The sequence below is a fragment of the Geotrypetes seraphini genome, chromosome 8, assembly GCF_902459505.1.
Source record: "Geotrypetes seraphini chromosome 8, aGeoSer1.1, whole genome shotgun sequence".
Taxonomy (NCBI): domain Eukaryota; kingdom Metazoa; phylum Chordata; class Amphibia; order Gymnophiona; family Dermophiidae; genus Geotrypetes; species Geotrypetes seraphini.
In genome coordinates this window covers 33,676,348-33,695,115 of record NC_047091.1, presented here as the reverse complement: position 1 = coordinate 33,695,115, position 18,768 = coordinate 33,676,348, and the positions used below count along the sequence as shown (strand labels likewise).

General features: G+C 44.2%; 1 protein-coding gene across 2 annotated transcripts in view; it reads left to right on the top strand.

Moving 5' to 3' along the window:
- The window catches only part of STPG1 (sperm tail PG-rich repeat containing 1), a 54,626-nt gene that overhangs the window by 2,694 nt on the left and 33,164 nt on the right, over positions 1 to 18,768 (top strand). For both annotated transcript variants that reach the window (XM_033955574.1, XM_033955573.1), the window contains exon 2: positions 1,491 to 1,632. In XM_033955574.1, coding sequence (XP_033811465.1) covers positions 1,603 to 1,632 — 30 coding nt within the window. In that variant the 5' untranslated portion in view covers positions 1,491 to 1,602. The remainder of the gene's footprint in view (positions 1 to 1,490; positions 1,633 to 18,768) is intronic.

The following is an 18,768-nucleotide window of genomic DNA, read 5'->3' as shown; positions in this document are numbered from 1 at the left end:
AGAGCTGAGATTGTGATGTCATAATGCCTCATTCCACCAATGCCTAAGCTCCATCCTCATGTGCACAAGCCTCAAACACTTTAAAAGTAGCAACATTCTAGAGCTCAGATTGTGATGTCATAATGCCTCATTCCACCAATGCCTAAGCTCCGTCCTCATCTGCACAAGCCTCAAACACTTTAAAATCATAAGTAGCAACATTCTAGAGCTCAGATTGTGATGTCATAATGCCTCATTCCACTAATGTCTAAGCTCCGTCCTCGTCTGCACAAGCCTCAGACACTTTCAAATCATAAGTGTTCGAGACGTTGCGGTTAAGACGTTGCGGTTAAGACAGAGCTTACAGGAATGGGGACAGGGACAAACTTTGTCCCCGTGCCATTCTCTAAAATCTTGAGACTGGTATCACTATGTAAAATCTTAAAACATCTTAAACAATTGACAACTGAATTCAATGATTAAAAAATTGCAGAAGCTGTTGTTGGATTTCAGTGAACTCCTGTTAAATTACATCATTTGTGTCTTGTCTGCAACCTACAACATCTTACCATCATGTGCCCAGCTGCTTAAGTATTTTACTGTTACTGCAACAGATTCATCCATCTTTGCTGGCATCGAGGAACATTGTCAACATTTAATAGACACTTGTTTTCCTGTTTATTCACTACACAGTTTAGGTTCTTTTCCACACCCATGTCTAAAAGACAATCCAATTATCTTCCCAGATGATGTAAAAACATAGGCAACTGTATCTTTGGGAAGGATGTACCAAAACCAGTTCGAAATGGATGGCTCTATTTGTGATTTATAAACAGTTGTACAGAATATTGTCCCTTTTTATACTTTAATAAAAGGGTAGTTCCATGTTGACTGGTCCAATTTCAAGGAGGATCCCCACTTGACATCTTCCGCAGCTACATAAAAGTAGCCCAAATAAAGGGGCCCTTAAATCTGGACCTAGTTGAGATCATGTCCCAAAACTTTGGTTATTGGTTATCTTTATTAGAGGTCCTGACATATCTCCTGAAAAAATTTAATCAAAGATAGTTATGAGGAGAGCTCTGAACCACTTGACATGGAATTACCCAAAAAGATTTAAATATAAAATTATAAGTGTTTGAGGCTTGTGCAAATGAGGACAGAGTGCACAGAGATGGAACCTGCGGGGTTGGGACAGGGACAGTGCCCTTGGGGACAGAGCTTGTGGGGACAGGGATAAACTTTGTCCCTGGGCCACTCTCTAGGACAGGAGAGCTCTGCTGGATCCAGGGAACCTGCCTCTGTCTTGCAATTGAAAGCAGAATATTGAAGCCCCATCCCCCACTGGTAGCATTTGGAGGACTCATGCTCAGTTTAGAGGGAACAGTGGTGGGAAGCGTATCTTCTCCCCCAGCATCCTTCCCCATTGCGTTATAAGTCTAAAAATAAAAGCTATTTTAATTTTCCAGTTTCTCATAGTAATTATAGTATTGTATTGGTGTCTTATTCAGGTAATTCTTAATGGTGAAAATATCCTAGAACAATCGTATCAAATCAAAAGTGCCAACATGCCAGTCTGCTCTTCTACCAATTTGTCATCGTCCAATAGCTTCAGAAAGATACATGATGAGTATTCTGGAAAACTATATACAGGTATGCCAAATGGAAGAGGCAAAGAATAGGTGGCATCACAGTGGGGCCATTTTACTCGTGCCTGGGTAAAATGGCCAATTTTTCTATTTTTGGAATTGATGGCCACGTGCTAATTTTCCAACTAGCGTGTGAGTCCCTGCTGTCGCCTGTTTTGTGGGCGGTAAGGACTCCTGTGCTAACCACGTGCTAATTGGTTAGCATGTGACAATGGAGCTGTGCTAACCAATTAGAACAGAACCCACCTACTCCCCATCCCCAGACATGCCCCCGACACAAAAAAATGAAATCTTAGGGCTCCTTTTATCAAAGCGCGCTATGGGGGTTAGCGCGACGGACATTTCATCACGTGCTAATCCCCACGGCAGCCTAAAATCTTAACGCCTCATCAATGGAGGCGTTAGGTACTAGCGCGGCAGGCGGTTTAAAGCGCGGTATTCTGCGCATCAAACCGTTATTGCACCTTTGTAAAAGGACCGCTTAGTGTGTAACTTAGAGGTCCTTTTGGTCCTTTTATTAAAGCGCACTAAATCCTAAGACATCCATTACAATCTATGGACGCCTTTGCATTTAGCGCATGCTAAATCGGTTAGTATGCCTTAATTAAAGACAAATAAATACTTGTGAGCTGATATAATCTTTCGTTCAGATTCAGATGAGTTCTTTATTTATTTTTAGAGACCTAGTCTATAAGAGATATCAACTGGGATTGGGATTTCTGATTTATTGCGATTTGCACAATACACGATTATGGAATATTAGGAATATACAAGAATTGAATCACCATCGGAGATTGACTCTTGAATTTTTAAATATTTAATAAGAAAAAGACTCATTATTTATCTTTTTACATATTCACCATTCATCTTTATTTTGCACTTAGCACTTGCACTTTACATTTATTTTTTTATATCTTTTTGTGGGTTGGGATTTTTTGAGTCGCTCTCTTTTCCCCCCCCCCCATATATTTTTCACTCCTTGGCCCTTCACCTAGCACTTTATTACACAGGAGACAAATGATGTATGCAGCAAAGCTTATTTAGGTTTGTTTCTAAACCTGCCAGTCCTCCTATGACGCCTTCGAGCTCTCAGCTCGAGCTGCTGCCTGCTCCGTGGCCATGCGTCGTCTGGCCTGGCTTCGCACCATTGACATGGACCCGAACCTCCAGGACAGGCTGGCCAATGTTCCTTGTGCGGGAGCGGATTTATTTGACGAGTCTATCGAGACTGTGACGAAGAAGCTCTTTGACCATGAAAAATCTTTTCAGTCTATTCTTCGGCCTAAGCCTAAGCCTCAACAGTCTCGACCTGCCAGGCCGCCCTTGATCTATCAGAGGCGTTACACTCCGAGGCAAGCTCCAGCTGCCAGGCAGCCTGCAAAACGACAGCCTCCACAAAAGGCTCCGCAGAAGCCTCAACCGTCTAATGTCCCTAAGGCCACTCAGCCTTTTTGACTCTCTCTTAGGGAGCATAACCGACCTTGTTCTGCCATCCCCTGTTTTCCCCATTGGGGGTCGCCTCCATCATTTTTTCCATCGATGGACGGCGATTACCACCGACCTCTGGGTCCTTACCATCATCAAGGAAGGGTACTCTCTGCAATTCCATCGGGTCCCCCCGGACCACCCTCCAAGAGAGTATCCTTCAAACTTGACTCAGACCACCCTTCTTCTTCAGGAAGCTCATGCTTTGCTCCGGCTTCATGCCGTCGAGCCGGTCCCTGTGGACCAGCACAACCGGGAGTTTTACTCCTGGTACTTCCTTGTCCCGAAGAAGACGGGCGACCTGCGACCCATTCTGGACCTCAGGGTCCTCAACAAGTTCCTGGTCAAAGAGAGGTTTCGCATGCTGACCCTTGCTTCTCTCTATCCCCTCCTCGAGCAGAACGACTGGTTATGCTCTCTAGATCTCAAGGAGGCCTACACTCACATTCCCATTCATCCGGCCTCTCGCAAGTTTCTCGGATTTCGGGTGGGACATCTACATCTGCAGTACCGAGTGCTTCCGTTCGGCCTGTCCTCGTCTCCCAGAGTCTTCACGAAGTGTCTGGTGGTGGTGGCCGCTGCACTCCGGACCAGGGGTCTTCAGGTATTTCCCTACCTCGACGACTGGCTCATCAAGGCCCCCTCGGCTCCAGAGGTCATCTCGGCGACCCTGGCCACTATTTACTTCCTGCAGAGTTTGGGCTTCGAGATCAACTTCCCCAAATCTCATCTACAGCCTACCCAGTCTCTCCCATTCATCGTGGCGGTCCTGGACACCATTCGACTCAGAGCATTCCTTCCTCCTCAGCGCATGGATTCTCTTCTTCATCTCTGCCAGTCTGTGTCTTCTCGCCAGTCCATCTCAGCGAGACACATGATGGTCCTCCTGGGCCACATGGCCTCTACAGTTCATGTGACGCCTTTTGCCAGATTCCATCTCAGAATTCCTCAGTGGACCCTGGCTTCTCAATGGACTCAGGGGTCAGATCCGTTGACTCGGCACATCATAGTCACTCCTACTCTTCGGCAGTCTCTACTTTGGTGGATGACCTCTTCGAATCTATCCAGAGGTTTGCTGTTTCACACTCCTCCCCACCAGAAGGTTCTCACAACCGATTCATCGACCTATGCCTGGGGAGCTCATCTGGATGGTCTTCTCACTCAGGGATTCTGGACCAGTGCGGACCGACTCCATCAAATCAATCTTCTGGAGCTCAGAGCCATCTTCAATGCTCTTCAAGCTTTTCAACATCTGCTTCATGACATGGTGGTCCTCATTCGCACAGACAATCAGGTCGCCATATATTATGTCAACAAGCAGGGGGGCACGGGCTCGGCCTCCCTCTGCCAGGAAGCTCTCAGAGTCTGGGATTGGGCGGTTCACCACAACGCCTTCCTCAAAGCTGTCTACATTCAGGGGAAAGACAATGTCTTGGCGGACAACCTAAGTCGACTTCTTCAGCTTCACGAATGGACACTCCATTCCAAGCCCCTTCATCTGATTTTTGCACAATGGGGGACGCCTCAGATAGACCTCTTTGCGGCTCCCCACAACTTCAAGCTGCCTCAATTCTGTTCCAGGATCTACACTCCTCATCGTCTCGAGGCGGATGCCTTTCTGCTGGATTGGGGGAATCGCTTTCTGTATGCGTTTCCTCCCTTTCCTCTCATTCAAAAGACTCTGGTCAAACTGAAGTCCGACCATGCCACCATGATTCTGATCGCTCCTCGGTGGCCCAGACAACCTTGATTCTCCCTTCTACTTCAACTCAGCAGCAGGGAGCATTCCTTCTTCCAGTGTTTCCTTCCCTTCTTACTCAGCATCAGGGATCTCTGCTACACCCCAACCTGCAGTCTCTCCACCTGACAGCTTGGTTCCTCTCAACGTAACTCCTCACCAGTTTTCCCAGGCGGTGAGGGAGGTCTTGGAGGCTTCCAGGAAGCCTGCTACTCGACAATGCTACTCCCAAAAATGGACTAGATTTTCTTCCTGGTGTGTTTCCAATTCTAAGGAGCCTCAGCGAGCCTCCCTATCCTCTGTATTGGACTATCTTCTACACCTGTCTCAGTCTGGTCTCAAGTCTACGTCTATACGAGTCCACCTGAGTGCTATTGCGGCTTTCCATCAGCCTCTACAAGGGAAACCTCTCTCTGCTCATCCTGTGGTTTCCTGGTTTATGAAAGGACTTTTCCATGTCAATCCTCCTCTCAAACCTCCTCCAGTGGTTTGGGATCTCAATGTTGTCCTTTCTCAGCTTATGAAACCTCCTTTTGAGCCTCTCAACAAGGCTCCGCTCAAGTTTCTCACTTGGAAAGTGTTTTTTCTCGTGGCCCTCACGTCTGCTCGCAGGGTCAGTGAGTTGCAGGCCTTAGTGGCGGATCCACCTTTCACAGTATTCTATCATGACAAGGTTGTCCTCCGCACTCATCCGAAATTCCTGCCTAAAGTGGTCTCTGAATTTCATCTCAACCAATCTATTGTACTTCCAGTGTTTTTTCCAAAGCATCATTCTCATCCTGGAGAATCAGCTCTTCACACTCTGGACTGTAAACGTGCTTTGGCTTTCTACCTGGATCTCACCAAACCACACAGAACTGCTCCTCAACTATTCGTCTCCTTTGATCCAAACAAGTTGGGACAACCTGTATCGAAGCGCACCATCTCCAACTGGATGGCGGCTTGTATCTCTTTCTGCTATGCCCAGGCTGGATTACCCCTCCCCTATAAGGTCACAGCCCATAAGGTCAGAGCAATGGCAGCCTCTGTAGCCTTCCTCAGATCGACATCGATTGAGGAGATTTGTAAGGCTGCCACTTGGTCCTCGGTTCATACATTCACCTCTCATTATTGTCTGGATACTTTCTCCAGAAGGGATGGACAGTTTGGCCAAACAGTGTTACAAAATTTATTCTCCTAAGTTGCCAACTCTCCCACCATCCCATTGAGGTTAGCTTGGAGGTCACCCACTAGTGAGAATACCTGCCTGCTTGTCCTGGAATAAAGCAATGTTACTTACCGTAACAGTTGTTATCCAGGGACAGCAGGCAGCTATTCTCACGTCCCACCCACCTCCCCTGGGTTGGCTTCTCTGCTAGCTACCTGAACTGAGGAGACACACCCGGACCATCGGGCGGGAAGGCACTGGCGCATGCGCGGTGCAGGCATCTCGAAACTTCTGAGTTTCTTCAAGCAAGACATGCTTGTGAGACGTCTGTATCGGGGCTCTGTCGGATGACATCACCCACTAGTGAGAATAGCTGCCTGCTGTCCCTGGATAACAACTGTTACGGTAAGTAACATTGCTTTTCCTTGATTCCTAAGTTGGAGGGAGACTTACATTTTTTGAGAAAAGCCAGGTTTTCAGAGGTTTGTGGAAAACTTGGAGAGAGCTCAAGTTCCGAAGAGGGGAGGTAAGGTTGTTCCAGAGCTCAGTGATTTTGAAGTGGAGGGAGGTCCCTAACTTTCCTGTGTGGGAAATGCCTTTTAGCGAGGGGAAGGATAGTTTTAATTTGTGGGAGGATCTGGTGGTATTAGGCAGTGGCGTACCAAGGGGGGGGCGTGGGGGGCGATCCGCCCTGGGTGCCAAGCCCTGAGGGGGTGCTCCCGGTCCCGTTCTCCCCCCCCCCCCCCCCCGCGCCAGGTGTCGCGTCTGGAAACAGCCTGCAGCAAGATCGCGATGCCAGCGATCTTTGCCTGCTTCGGCTGTTTCCTCCGCCACGGTCCCGCCCCTCCTCTGACGTCAGAGGAGGGGCGGGACCGCGGCAGAGGAAACAGCCGAAGCAAGCAAAGATCGCTGGCATCGCGCGATCTTGCTGCAGGCTGTTTCCCCAGGGAAATGAAGCGGGGAGGCCGGGGGAATGAGCAGTGCTTTGTGGTGGGGCCGAATGCTCCTTCGAGGTAGTGGGGGGGGCAGCAGTCCTTCAGGGTGGGGCAGGCAGGCAAACCTTGTGGAGGGGGGGAGACAGGCTTTCAGGGGGACAGGCCTTCATGGAGAACAGGCAGGCAAGCCTTCAAAGGGGGGACAAGCCTTCGGGGGGTTCAGGCCTTCGGGGAGGGACAGGCCTTCAAAGGGGATAGGCAGGCCTTCAGGGGGGGTGACAGGCCATCGGGGGGGGGGGGTGCAGGCCTTCGGGGAGGACAGGCCTTCAAGGGGGACATGCCTTCAAGGAAGGGCACAGGCCTTCAAGGGGGGACAGGCCTTCAAGGGGAACAGGCAGGCCTTCAAGGGGGGGACAGGTCTTCGAGGGGGGTGTAGGCCTTCGGGGGGTGCAGGCCTTCAAGGGGGGGGCAGGCCTTCAGGGGGAACAGGCAGGCAGACCTTCAAGGGGGGGACAGGCATTCGAGGGGGGTGTAGGCCTTCAGGGGGGGATGCAGGCCTTCAAGGGGAACAGGCAGGCAGGCTTTCAAGGGGGGGACAGGCTGGGGGGGTGCAGGCCTTCAGGAGGGGTGCAGGCCTTCAAGGGGGGGGACAAGCCTTCAGGGGGGGCAGGCCTTCAAGGGGAGCAGGCAGGCAGGCCTTCAAGAGGGGAACAGGCCTTCAGGGGTGGGATGCGGACCTTTAAGGGGGGGACAGGCCTTCAGAGGAGGGGGAGCCCTGGTGTAGAAGTACACGGAGGGAAGGGGGAGGGGTTTAAAGAGACGTGCATATGCCGGACTTTGGGTGAGAAGAAATAATGGGTCTGAAAATAGAGGAGAGAGAGAGAGATGATGGACATGGGTTTTAGGGAGGGAAGGAACAAAAAGGGAGAGAAGTTGGACACAAGGGATGGTGTGGAGGAGGGGGATAGAGATACTGGTTAGGAAGGTAGTTGGGAAAAGAAAGGGAGAGATGGTGGACCCTGGGATGGTGGGGAAGGAGGGAGAGCTGCTGGATGAAAGGATAGTTAAGAAAAGGTGGATCTGTGGAGGGAGACAAAAAAAAGGAAAGATGCCAGACATCGGGGGAGGGAAGGGAAACGGAAGGGGAGGACAGAGATGGCAGATGGATGGTTAGCACGGAGAAAGAAGAAAGAAGGAGTCCCTGGCAAGCAAGTTATCAGAAGACAACCAGAGCCTTGGACCAACAAGATTTGAAAAATAACCAGACAACAAAAGGTAGAAAAACTAATTTTATTTTCTGTTTTGTGATTACAATATGTCAGATTTGAAATGTGTATCCTGCCAGAGCTGGTGTTAGACCGCAAACGTGAGCTAGGATTTAACAGAGAGAGGAAAAGTCCTTTTTGTTTCTTTATTTTATTTACACCCTTTCGCCTTCCCCCCACTCAAAGGCACACAACGCAAGAAAATGTTTGACAACCTTCTGGCAACACAAGCAGCAAAAATCAACCATTCCATCTCCAATCTTATGACAATATCAGACAACTTCAAAACATTCAGAAAAGAAATCAAAACCCTGCTTTTCAAAAAATTCATCCAAATATCTTAACCCCTCCTCTTTTACCTCCAGAAGATTCACCTACCTTCAGATAACCTTCCCCCAAATTACCCACCTTAACACCTTCCAATTAAACAAATACCATAAATAGATTGTAACCTACCCTCTCTAACTGCATTCCATATGTATTTTTCATACAGTTCTTCACTGTCAGTTTAATTTCCATCCTATAAGTTCACATAGAATTCTTTTTTCAACCATCTTTATTTTCTCTTCTTTATTAATTTCCAGGTACTTTAGTTAGATTGTGAGCCTTCGGGACAGTAAGGGAATTTTTTAAGTACCTTCTTACTTCTCATTTATAATCTTAATGTATATTTTCTTCAAACCGCTTAGAACCTAACGGATGTAGCGGTATATAAGAAATAAATTACATTACATTACCACAGCACCAGTGTGGTTAGGAGAAGCCAAAGGGGGGGTGAAAAAGCTATAAAATAAACCCACCAGGATGTTTGAAAAAAACACCCAATTGGGCAGGAAAATCGAATCGATAAACCAATTCAATAGGCTGAATCGAATTGAAATTTTTTTTCCTGAATCTGGCAGCACTAGTTTGCGCTACTGTCTTAGACTTTAGGACCTGGGATTGGGGAGAGATGGCATCCTCAGTACTTTATAATGCAAGTGAAACGAGGATTTGGTCAGATTTTTGAAGGGTCTGCAGAAGAAAAATATTGTATAGGCCGGGGACATGAGACAGCAGGAAATGGAAACTTTTCTTCCTTCTATATTTGTGAATGGAAAGGCTGAGGATGTCAGAGAGTTCAGTTAAAATATGTGCTTTATAAGAAAATATAATAATGTGTTTTATAAAGTTTATAGCATTGCTGGCCTACCCGGTGAGGTGTTCCTAGTGGTGGTGGTGGCAGCGTGTCAATGTGTTGAGAGAAAGAGGTGATCTGGGAAATTCTGCTGAGCAAACTCCGGGCCCATTTCCACCCCCCAGTTAGTCCACTCCACTCAACTGGTTCACACACTGAGTGGGTCTTTGGGTGTTGTTCCTAGGTAGTTGTTTTGGGATCTCTTCCAGTGGTTTGTCAGTATCTCCTTCTGGTCCAAGGAAGGAAACTTTGTTAACCTTAGGCTAGCACTGACCTACAGAATATGTCTGTAACAGCGCTGCTTGTGTGGCATTAGTCTATGTAGTGATCGAAAGAAAAAAACAGACCTTTGCACATTTTTGCACTATATGGTGGGTGTATGAGGAGATTCACATTTCCTGCACAGCTAAGTCCGTGTAAAGTTACCTTGTGCTGTATTTGACATCTAGCAAAGTCTCTGTTTGGAAGAAAAGATCTCAGCTTAAAAATGAAGTGGCCAGAAGTTATGGTAAAAGCAGATAGCGTAGCTGGTTTTAAGAAAGGTTTGGACAAATTCTTGGAGGAAAAGTCCATAGTTTGTTATTAAGACATGGGGGAAACATCTGCTTGCCCTGGATCGGTAGCATGGAATGTTGCTACTCTTTGGGTTTTGACCAGGTACTAGTGACCTGGATTGGCTTCCATGAGAATGGGTTACTGGGCATGATGGACCATTGGTTTGACCCAGTTAGGCTATTCTTATGTTATGTTCTCATCTGTAGGGGCCTTTGTTTTCACTTCTTATTTTAATGTATTTTTTTTCTGAGAACTTATCAGTGTTTTTTATAATGGGAAAAAAAATGGAAGAGAATTAATGTGTGTGGAATGGGGGGGTAACTAATTTCTTCAGTTAAATAATTCAATCCACCTCAACCAGACATAGGAGAACTCACGCACCATTCACACACCCTCCAACCAAAAACGTCAAAAGAAAAAAACTGTTCGACAACCTCCTAACACTCGACCCCCAACTCTACAACCTATTGACCTCGACCACAAACTACAAAACCTTCAAAAAAGAAATAAAAACCCTTCTATTCAAAAAACACATAAAACCGAACTAACACAATCAGAACTGTCCCAAGCATCACCTGCAACTACTCCATATGTACTTCTGATGTCATGACAACTCAGACATAATTTATGTTATGTTATGGTATGTTTGGAATAATGGTTACATATATGAGGTTCAATAAAAGAAAATTTTCACTGCCTGTTTCTATTATGATCATTTATTCCGTTTCATGGTTATTACAAAAAATATTTTTTTACATGGGGGGTTTCAAAAAATGATGGGCCCCGGGTGCCACATACCCTAGGTACGCCACTGGTACTAGGGTTTGAGGAATTCCAAGAAAGAGGGATAAAGGGAGGGAGGATACCATATAGGATTTTGAAAGTTAAACAGGTGCATTTATAGTGGACCCTGGCGATTATCGGAAGCCAGTGGAGCTTGGCCAGGAGCGGGGAGACATGGTCAAATTTACTTTTAGCGAAGATGAGCTTGGCCGCGGTATTCTGAATCCGTTGGAGTCTGTGGAGGTTTTTCTTAGTTAGGCTTAAGTAGATAGAGTTGCAATAATCCAATCTGGAGAGGATGATGGATTGGACAAGGAGGGTAAAATGTTTTTGATGGAAGCAGGATCTAACTTTCCTCAGCATGTGAAGGCTGAAAAAGCATTTTTTTTACCAAGGATTGGAGGTGGTCATTGAAGGACAATGTGGAATCAATGATGATGCCCAAGACCTTGCTCGAGAACTCAAGCTGCAGAGAGGAGCCATAGGGTATTGGGATGGAGGTGGGTAGGTGATCTAGTTTTGGACCGAGCCAAAGAAGTCTTGTTTTGGACTCATTCAATTTCATTTGCACAGTGTGGGCCCAGGATTGTGGGTTCATTATACAAGAGGATATGTTCTTAGACAGGTCGGTTAGGTTCGAATCGGTCTCGAGGAGGTAAGGTGATTGGCTGTTTGGAGAGGAAGTGCCTGTATCACACAATCGAGCCTGGCTGCCATGAAGCAACAGATAAATGTGGTTTGCACTTTGTTTGATTAATATTTAATCACCTTACCGTTATAGCTGGCACAGTGGGGTTGCCTATGGTAGAATACTGAAGGTTAACCAATGAGGAATTCGGGTTCTCCTTCCTAGCTCTGGAGCAATGATTGCCCGGTAGCTTCTGAGGCAAATTCCCCTGCATATGTGCTTCAGCTGTTTGCTTTAGGTATAAAATAGTTAAGCCTTGAGCTTTAACTTCAGCGTTTGAACTGGAGGATATAAGTGTTGTGTTTATACATAAGAACCACGCAAGGTTGTCCCTTGTCTCCTCTGCTTTTTGATATTGTATTAGAACCCTTGTTATTGGCTATTCAGCAAGCAGACGAGATTCAGGGTATTCCTCATAAAGATCGGGAATATAAGGTCTTGGCTTACGCGGATGATATATTGCTCTATTTGAGAAATCCTGAGACAACCATTCCTAGCTAACTTAAAATGATTGAAAAATTTGGAAAATTTTCAGGTTACAAGATAAATTGGAGTAAATCAGAAATTCTTCCACTCAGTGTCCATTGTACAAAAGGATTGTTTGACTCATTTCCCTTTCTTTGGAGGGAAGATGGAATAAAATATTTAGGCATTTGGATTAAAAATACGTTGGAGGAAACAATAAAAATAAATGAAAAATTGTTAATACAGAAGGTTACAGAATTGTGTGAGCAATGGAATCCTTTACATCTTTCATGGTGGGAGAGGATCCAAACTATAAAGATGATGATCTTGCCTGTGGTTTGTTATAAGTTGGGTATGTTGGTGGTTTATTTTCAGGGGTCCTTTTATAAAAAGTTAAATAGTATTCTTATAAAATTTATTTGGCTGGGTAAAACTTCTAGAGTGGCCTTGGTATCTTTACAAAGACCAATTTCAGAGGGAGGGGTAAATTTTCCTAATTTTTATAACATCAAGCCTATATTTTGTGCCAAGGTATGTATTGGATCCTCCCAGAGCTCATGGAAAAACTTCCAGATTGGTTATGGCTAGAATGGCAACTCATGTCTCCATTACGCCTTTGTCATGTGCTCAGTATCAAAATGCCTAGTTATAGTAAAGATAATAGCATATTAGCTAATATATGGAAAACATTACGGTATGTAAGTAATTTAACAAATATTTTACTATATTTGAGAAATCCTGTTTCCTCCATTCCTTGTCTGTTAGATTTGATAGATAAGTTTGGTAAATTTTCAGGTTATAAAATAAATTGGAATAAGTCTGAACTTCTTCCACTCAATGTACATTGTTTAAAAAATATGTTTGATTCCTTCTCTTTCGTTTGGAAGGAAGATGGATTAAAATATTTAGGAATATGGATTAAAAATACAGTAGATGAGACTGTAAAAGAAAATGAAAAAATTTTGTTAAAAAAGGTTACAGAATTATGTGAGCATTGGAATCCATTACACTTATCTTGGTGGGGGAGAGTCCAAACGGTTAAAATGATGATTTTGCCTGTAGTTTGTTATCAAATGAGTATGATACCAGTATTTTTTCAAGGGTCTTTCTATAAAAAATTGAATTCGATTATTATAAAATTTATTTGGCTTGGTAAAACTCCTAGAATTGCTATAGCATCTTTGCAAAGGCCAATTAAGGAGGGCGGGGTAAATTTTCCAAATTTTTATAGGTACCATCAGGCCTATATTTTACGTCAAGGTATGTATTGGGTCCTCCCGGATCTCATTGAATATACTCCTGATTGGTTATATTTGGAATGGCGACTCATGTTTCCTTTACATCTTTCTCATGTTCTCAGTATCAAGATGCCCAGATTATACAAAGAAAATAGAATTTTAATGGATATCTGGAAAACATTAAGATTTGTTAGTAATTTAAGAGCAATTTCTATTAATAACTCAACTAATCAATCCATATGGCTAAACTCCAAAATTCAAATTGGCGGTTTCAAGGTCGTCTGGAAACATTGGATAATTGCAGGAATTAGAACTTTAAATGATGTAATTTCTAATGGTAAACTGCTGGATTTTACACAATTGCAACATAAATTTGGGCTTCACAAATCACAATATTTTTGTTGGTTGCAATTAAAGCAGGCCATTCAGGCAGGGTTCCCTGAATGGAAAAATTTGAATACTCAATCTAGCATAGAATTTTTATGTTTTCAGGCGGACTTTCTGGGACATCAGGCCGCACAGTGGTATAAAACTATTAGTGATTTGGTTAAAAAAAGCCTAAAAATACTCTTAGGGATATTTGGAGCATTGAGATTAAGCATAATATTTCAGCATCTCAGTGGCCACAAATTTGGTCTTGGAGAATGAGATGTACAATGTTAGCGTCTATGAAACAAACTTGGTTTTTCTTGTTACATAGAGCTTTTTGGACCCCAGTTAGATTGCAAAAGTTAAATAGTTCTTTGTCTAATAGATGCTGGCATTGTAATCTGGATGCAGGGACTTTGGATCATCTTTTGTTCTATTGTCCCCATATCTTAGCCTTTTGGAACTCAATCTGGGATCAAGTAAATTGTTTATTGGAAAACCATGTAGCGTTATCTTATGATACTGTGCTTTTTGGTATGTCTATGAGAAAAAAGAGTCAGATATCAATATGTAATAACAAACTTTTATTGATTTTGATTGGAGTTGCCATCCAACATATTACTAATAACTGGAAAGATCATAGTAGGCTCAATTTTAAGTTTTGGTGGAATTCAGTTTGTCACATATATAGAATGGAAAGATCAATAGCGGTACAGAATGGAAATTATAAAAATTTTATTAAAATTTGGGAGCCATTAACGTCCGTTTGTCATGATTGATGCAATTTTTCTAATATTTTTCTATTAATTATGTTAGATTTAGGGTTGGGTGGGGGGTGGGTTTCCATTATATGAAAATATAATAAGTAGAGGGATTCAAGGGTGGGAGGGGGAGGGTTATATTTTTAATTATAAGATATAATGATAAGATGCACAAGTGCTTAGATTTATTTTATTTATTATAAATTTTTGTACACTTGATGAAAGTTTTAAAATGAATAAAGAATTAAAAAAAAAAAAAAAAAGTAATTTAACAAATATTCCAATTCACAAATCTACAAATCAATCTATTTGGGTGAACTCCAAGATTCAAATTGGCGGAGAAAGACTTGTCTGGAAGCAATGGATGATAGCAGGAATACGTATATTAGAGGATGTTATTTCTAATGGTAAAATGCTTGAATTTTCACAGTTGCAGCACAAATATGGCCTTACTAAATCAGAAAGTTTTAGATGGTTGCAACTGAAGCATGCCATTCAGGCGGGGTTCCCTGACTGGAAAAACCTTAATAATCAATATAGTCTGGAGTTCCTATGTTTTCAGACAGACTTCCAGGCCGCTCAGAGGTATAAATTATTAACTGGACTTATTAAGAAAAAACCAAATACAGGTCTGAGAGACATTTGGAGCATTGAGATTAAGCATCAAATTAATGCGTCTCAATGGCCACGAATTTGGTCTTGGAGGATGAGATGTACAGTGTCGGCATCCATGAGACAAACTTGGTTTTTTCTGTTACATAGAGCTTTGTGGACCCTTGTTCGTTTACAAAAATTGGATAGCTCTAAGTCTAATGAATGTTGGCACTGTCATCTCGAAGCAGGGACTTTAGATCATTTATTATTCTATTGTCCATTCATTATGAATTTTTGGAAATCAATTTGGGACCAAATTAACAGTTTATTAGATAATCCTGTGGCATTATCATATGATTCTGTGCTGTTTGGTATGGCAATGAGAGCAAAAAGTCAGATATCTACAAATAATAACAAATTATTACTTATAATGACTGGGGTTGCCATTCAACAAATTACATATTATTGGAAAAATTGGAATAGATTAAATTATAATTTTTGGTGGAACTCCTTATGTCATATTTATAAAATGGAGAGACTTATTGCAATACAACAGGGTTGTTTCAGGAAATTTCAAGATATTTGGGAGCCATTAACAAAGTATTGTAATGATTAGAAAAATCTTGTTTCCCTTAAATTTACAAGTTCAATTATGGGGTGGGAGGGAGGGTATTTTTATTGTTACATGTTGTATAAGTATTGATTATATGATAGATAAGGGTGGGGAGGGGGGAGATAAGAGAATATTATATATATCATTGTTGATTATTAAGTGATATATTTATGGTTATTTGTATGGATATGTTATCACACTTATTATAAGTTTAAAAATGAATAAAGATTAAAAAAAAAAAAAAAGAACCATGCATAAACGATTAGAAAGCAATCTAAATAAGTAATACAATGAATGAGCAATTTGGATCAAAACCAAACTAAAGGCAGAAGACTAAAAAACATATACCATCTTGAAACAAATAATGATATAATCATATAGAAAATATAAAAATATGATTCAATCACATAAAACATATCTTTAAACGTATTGTAATGAATGTACAAATGTACAAAAGGACAAAATAGAATCAGACTATGAAAATGGACAATGTGAAATCTAATATACCAAATAGATGGCGCCAATGTAAAAGCAATCAAAACAATGAGAGCCTTAGGCCCCTTCACGGTGCATCTGGAGAAAGGCCTGAGGCTCTCATTGGCCCATGGGAGGGGCCTTATACAACCTGGGCCAATAAAAGCCTCAGGCCCCTCCCCAATGCATCCCAAGATGCACCAGGGAGGGGAAGTTCCATTTTAGATGATGCAGGCAGGCCAGCTGGGAGGAGGGTGTCTGCGCTCTCCATGCATCTATGTTGAGGTAAGGGGGAGGGGGTGTCAGAGTCAGGGGGAGGTCACTTGGCAGTGGGGAGAGTGGGCATCTCTCCCGCTTTCTAGCAGTCTCTGACACTGACCGGCACCCATGGACCAGTCGCTTATTTATGTCGCAAAAAGCTGATGCCGCTTTTAGAAAATGGCTTGGCATTTTTTAAGAATCCACTGGAGGGCTCTTTTCAATGTTGAAGAGCCCATTGTCGGAGACTGCTAAAAAGCTCGCTATTGACAGAGATAATCCGTTTTGATAATCCGCTGCTAAAATGCGTACTGGCTAAACCATCAGTAAACAGTTTAGCGATGGCATTAAAGTTTTGAGAATCTTCCCCTCAGTTGTCAAGATAGTGGATATGGAGTACCATCTGAGGAAAGTATCTAATATAATAAAATGATAGGCCGCGCATGCGCACTAAAAAAATGTGTTCCCTGATCCGTTGCGAAAATACGAGTGCGCATGCGCGGGTTTTACGTCACCACCTACTCGCTTTGTAGTCACGGCTGCGGCGGCGGCTTTCAAATAATTTTTAAAAAAACCTACACATCTGCGGCAGCCTTCCTCACCCCCGCCACTCCCTTCTCGAACTGCACCAGGATTGAGAGAGGAGCTGCGGCGGGCGGCTTTCAAATTTAAAAAAAAAAATTACTCAGCTGCGGCGGCCTTCCTCACCTCCGCCTCTCACTCTGCATGCTACCGGCTCCTCTCTCGAACTGCACCAAACTCTGCTGTTCTTCGGTCTGCCCTGCTCCTTGCCTTACTATATTTTTAAGTTGAAAGACGAGGCAGCGGCTCCTCTCAGGATCCCCACCTGCGTCGGAAGTCCAATGCAGTCGGGGATCTTGAGAGGAGCCGCCGCCACCGTGTCTTTCAAATTAAAAATATACTAAGGCAAGGAGCAGGGCAGAATGATCTTCAAAATGGCGGCAACTCGATCTCGAAAGCGTGCATCCTGGTCCCCGCGCCTGTCTACCCCCCCAACACAGCGCTTGAGGCGGTCCCCGGCTCTCGCCAACTCGCACGATTTCCTGCAACACAGAGCGGAGGCTGCTGGGAGGAGGGCTTTGAGGCAGGCAGCTGTCGGCTGAGGGCAGACGCAGGGCCAGGAGCGGCTTACAGGAAGAGTCGGTTTCGGCCGCGAGCGGCGGTTGCCAGGAGGAGGCCTTCACAGAGCGGCGCTGGCGGCCCTCCTTCAAGGCAGCACAGCTAAAGCACTCAGGTAGGAAGGGAGGCCTACTACTGGACAGGGGGAGCAGGAAGAGGTGCTGATGGACAGGGGGGGCAGAAAAATGAAGGGAGGCCTACTGCTGGACAGGGGGAGCAGGAAGAGGTGCTGATGGACAGGGGGGGGCAGAAAAATGAAGGGAGGACTACTGCTGGACAGGGGGGAGCAGGAAGAGGTGCTGATGGAAAGGGGGGGCAGAAAAATGAAGGGAGGCCTACTGCTGGACAGGGGGAGCAGGAAGAGGTGCTGATGGACAGGGGGGGCAGAAAAATGAAGGGAGGCCTACTGCTGGACAGGGGGAGCAGGAAGAGGTGCTGATGGACAGGGGGGAGGTAAAACAAAGGGAGAAGGGCTGCTGCTGGATAAGGGGAGCAGTGAAGGGTGGTAGACACAGGGGAGGTAAAAATAAGGGAGAATGGACAGGGGGAGCACGCAAGGGGTGGTGGTGGACAGCCAAAAGAAAGACAGAAAGAAAAAAAGAAAGACAGAAATACAGAAAGCGGCTAAGGAGACAGAGAGAGAAAGAAATAAAGACACACACACATATATATTCTAGCACCCGTTAATGTAACGGGCTTAAAGACTAGTATGTAATATATCTGTTCAGATCTTTGTGTGAACGAGGTAGGTCTTTCCTATGAGAAAATGGAGTTCTTTTCATTGGAATCTTATGAAGATTATAAATTTTTATTGTAAATTGCTTAGGTCTTACCCCAAAAGTAAGTGGTATATAAAGTTTTAAACAAACATAAACACATGTAGCTTGAGTTATTAATTCCTGATAGTTACAAAATCCAATGCAATACATGCTGCTATTAACATTTGACTTGAAAGTTTTAGCTGTGACTGTTGACCTTTTGCCTGTGCAAATAACTTGCCAGCACTAGTAATAGCCAGGAAGGAACTGGCTTGGAAGTATTGAACTTGGACAGAATGCGCGCCTGAACCTTAGCATCTGAGCGTTCGTCAGTCTAGGGTTTAGGTTTATACCAAACTATAAAACTCTGTAGATACGTTGGCTGGGAAGTGGGCACCTGTCAGTGGGTGTCCCTTGGCTGGGGCTCTTGTCTTCTGTTCCTATTTCTTAATTTAAAATGAGCACAAAGATGACTAGTTAAGGCTGTTTTACTTTCCTGGCAAAAAGCCTACAAATCTCCTTGGACAAAGGAAACTAGCCAGACTAAAGACTAGACTAGAGGTCTGCATGGGAACGGGGATTGCGGGAATCCCGCTGGTCCCACGGGAATCCCCCCTAACCCAAGGGACTCCCACGGGGACCCCCCTCTGCCCACGGGACTCCCACGGGGACCCCCCTCTGCCCACGGGACTCCCAC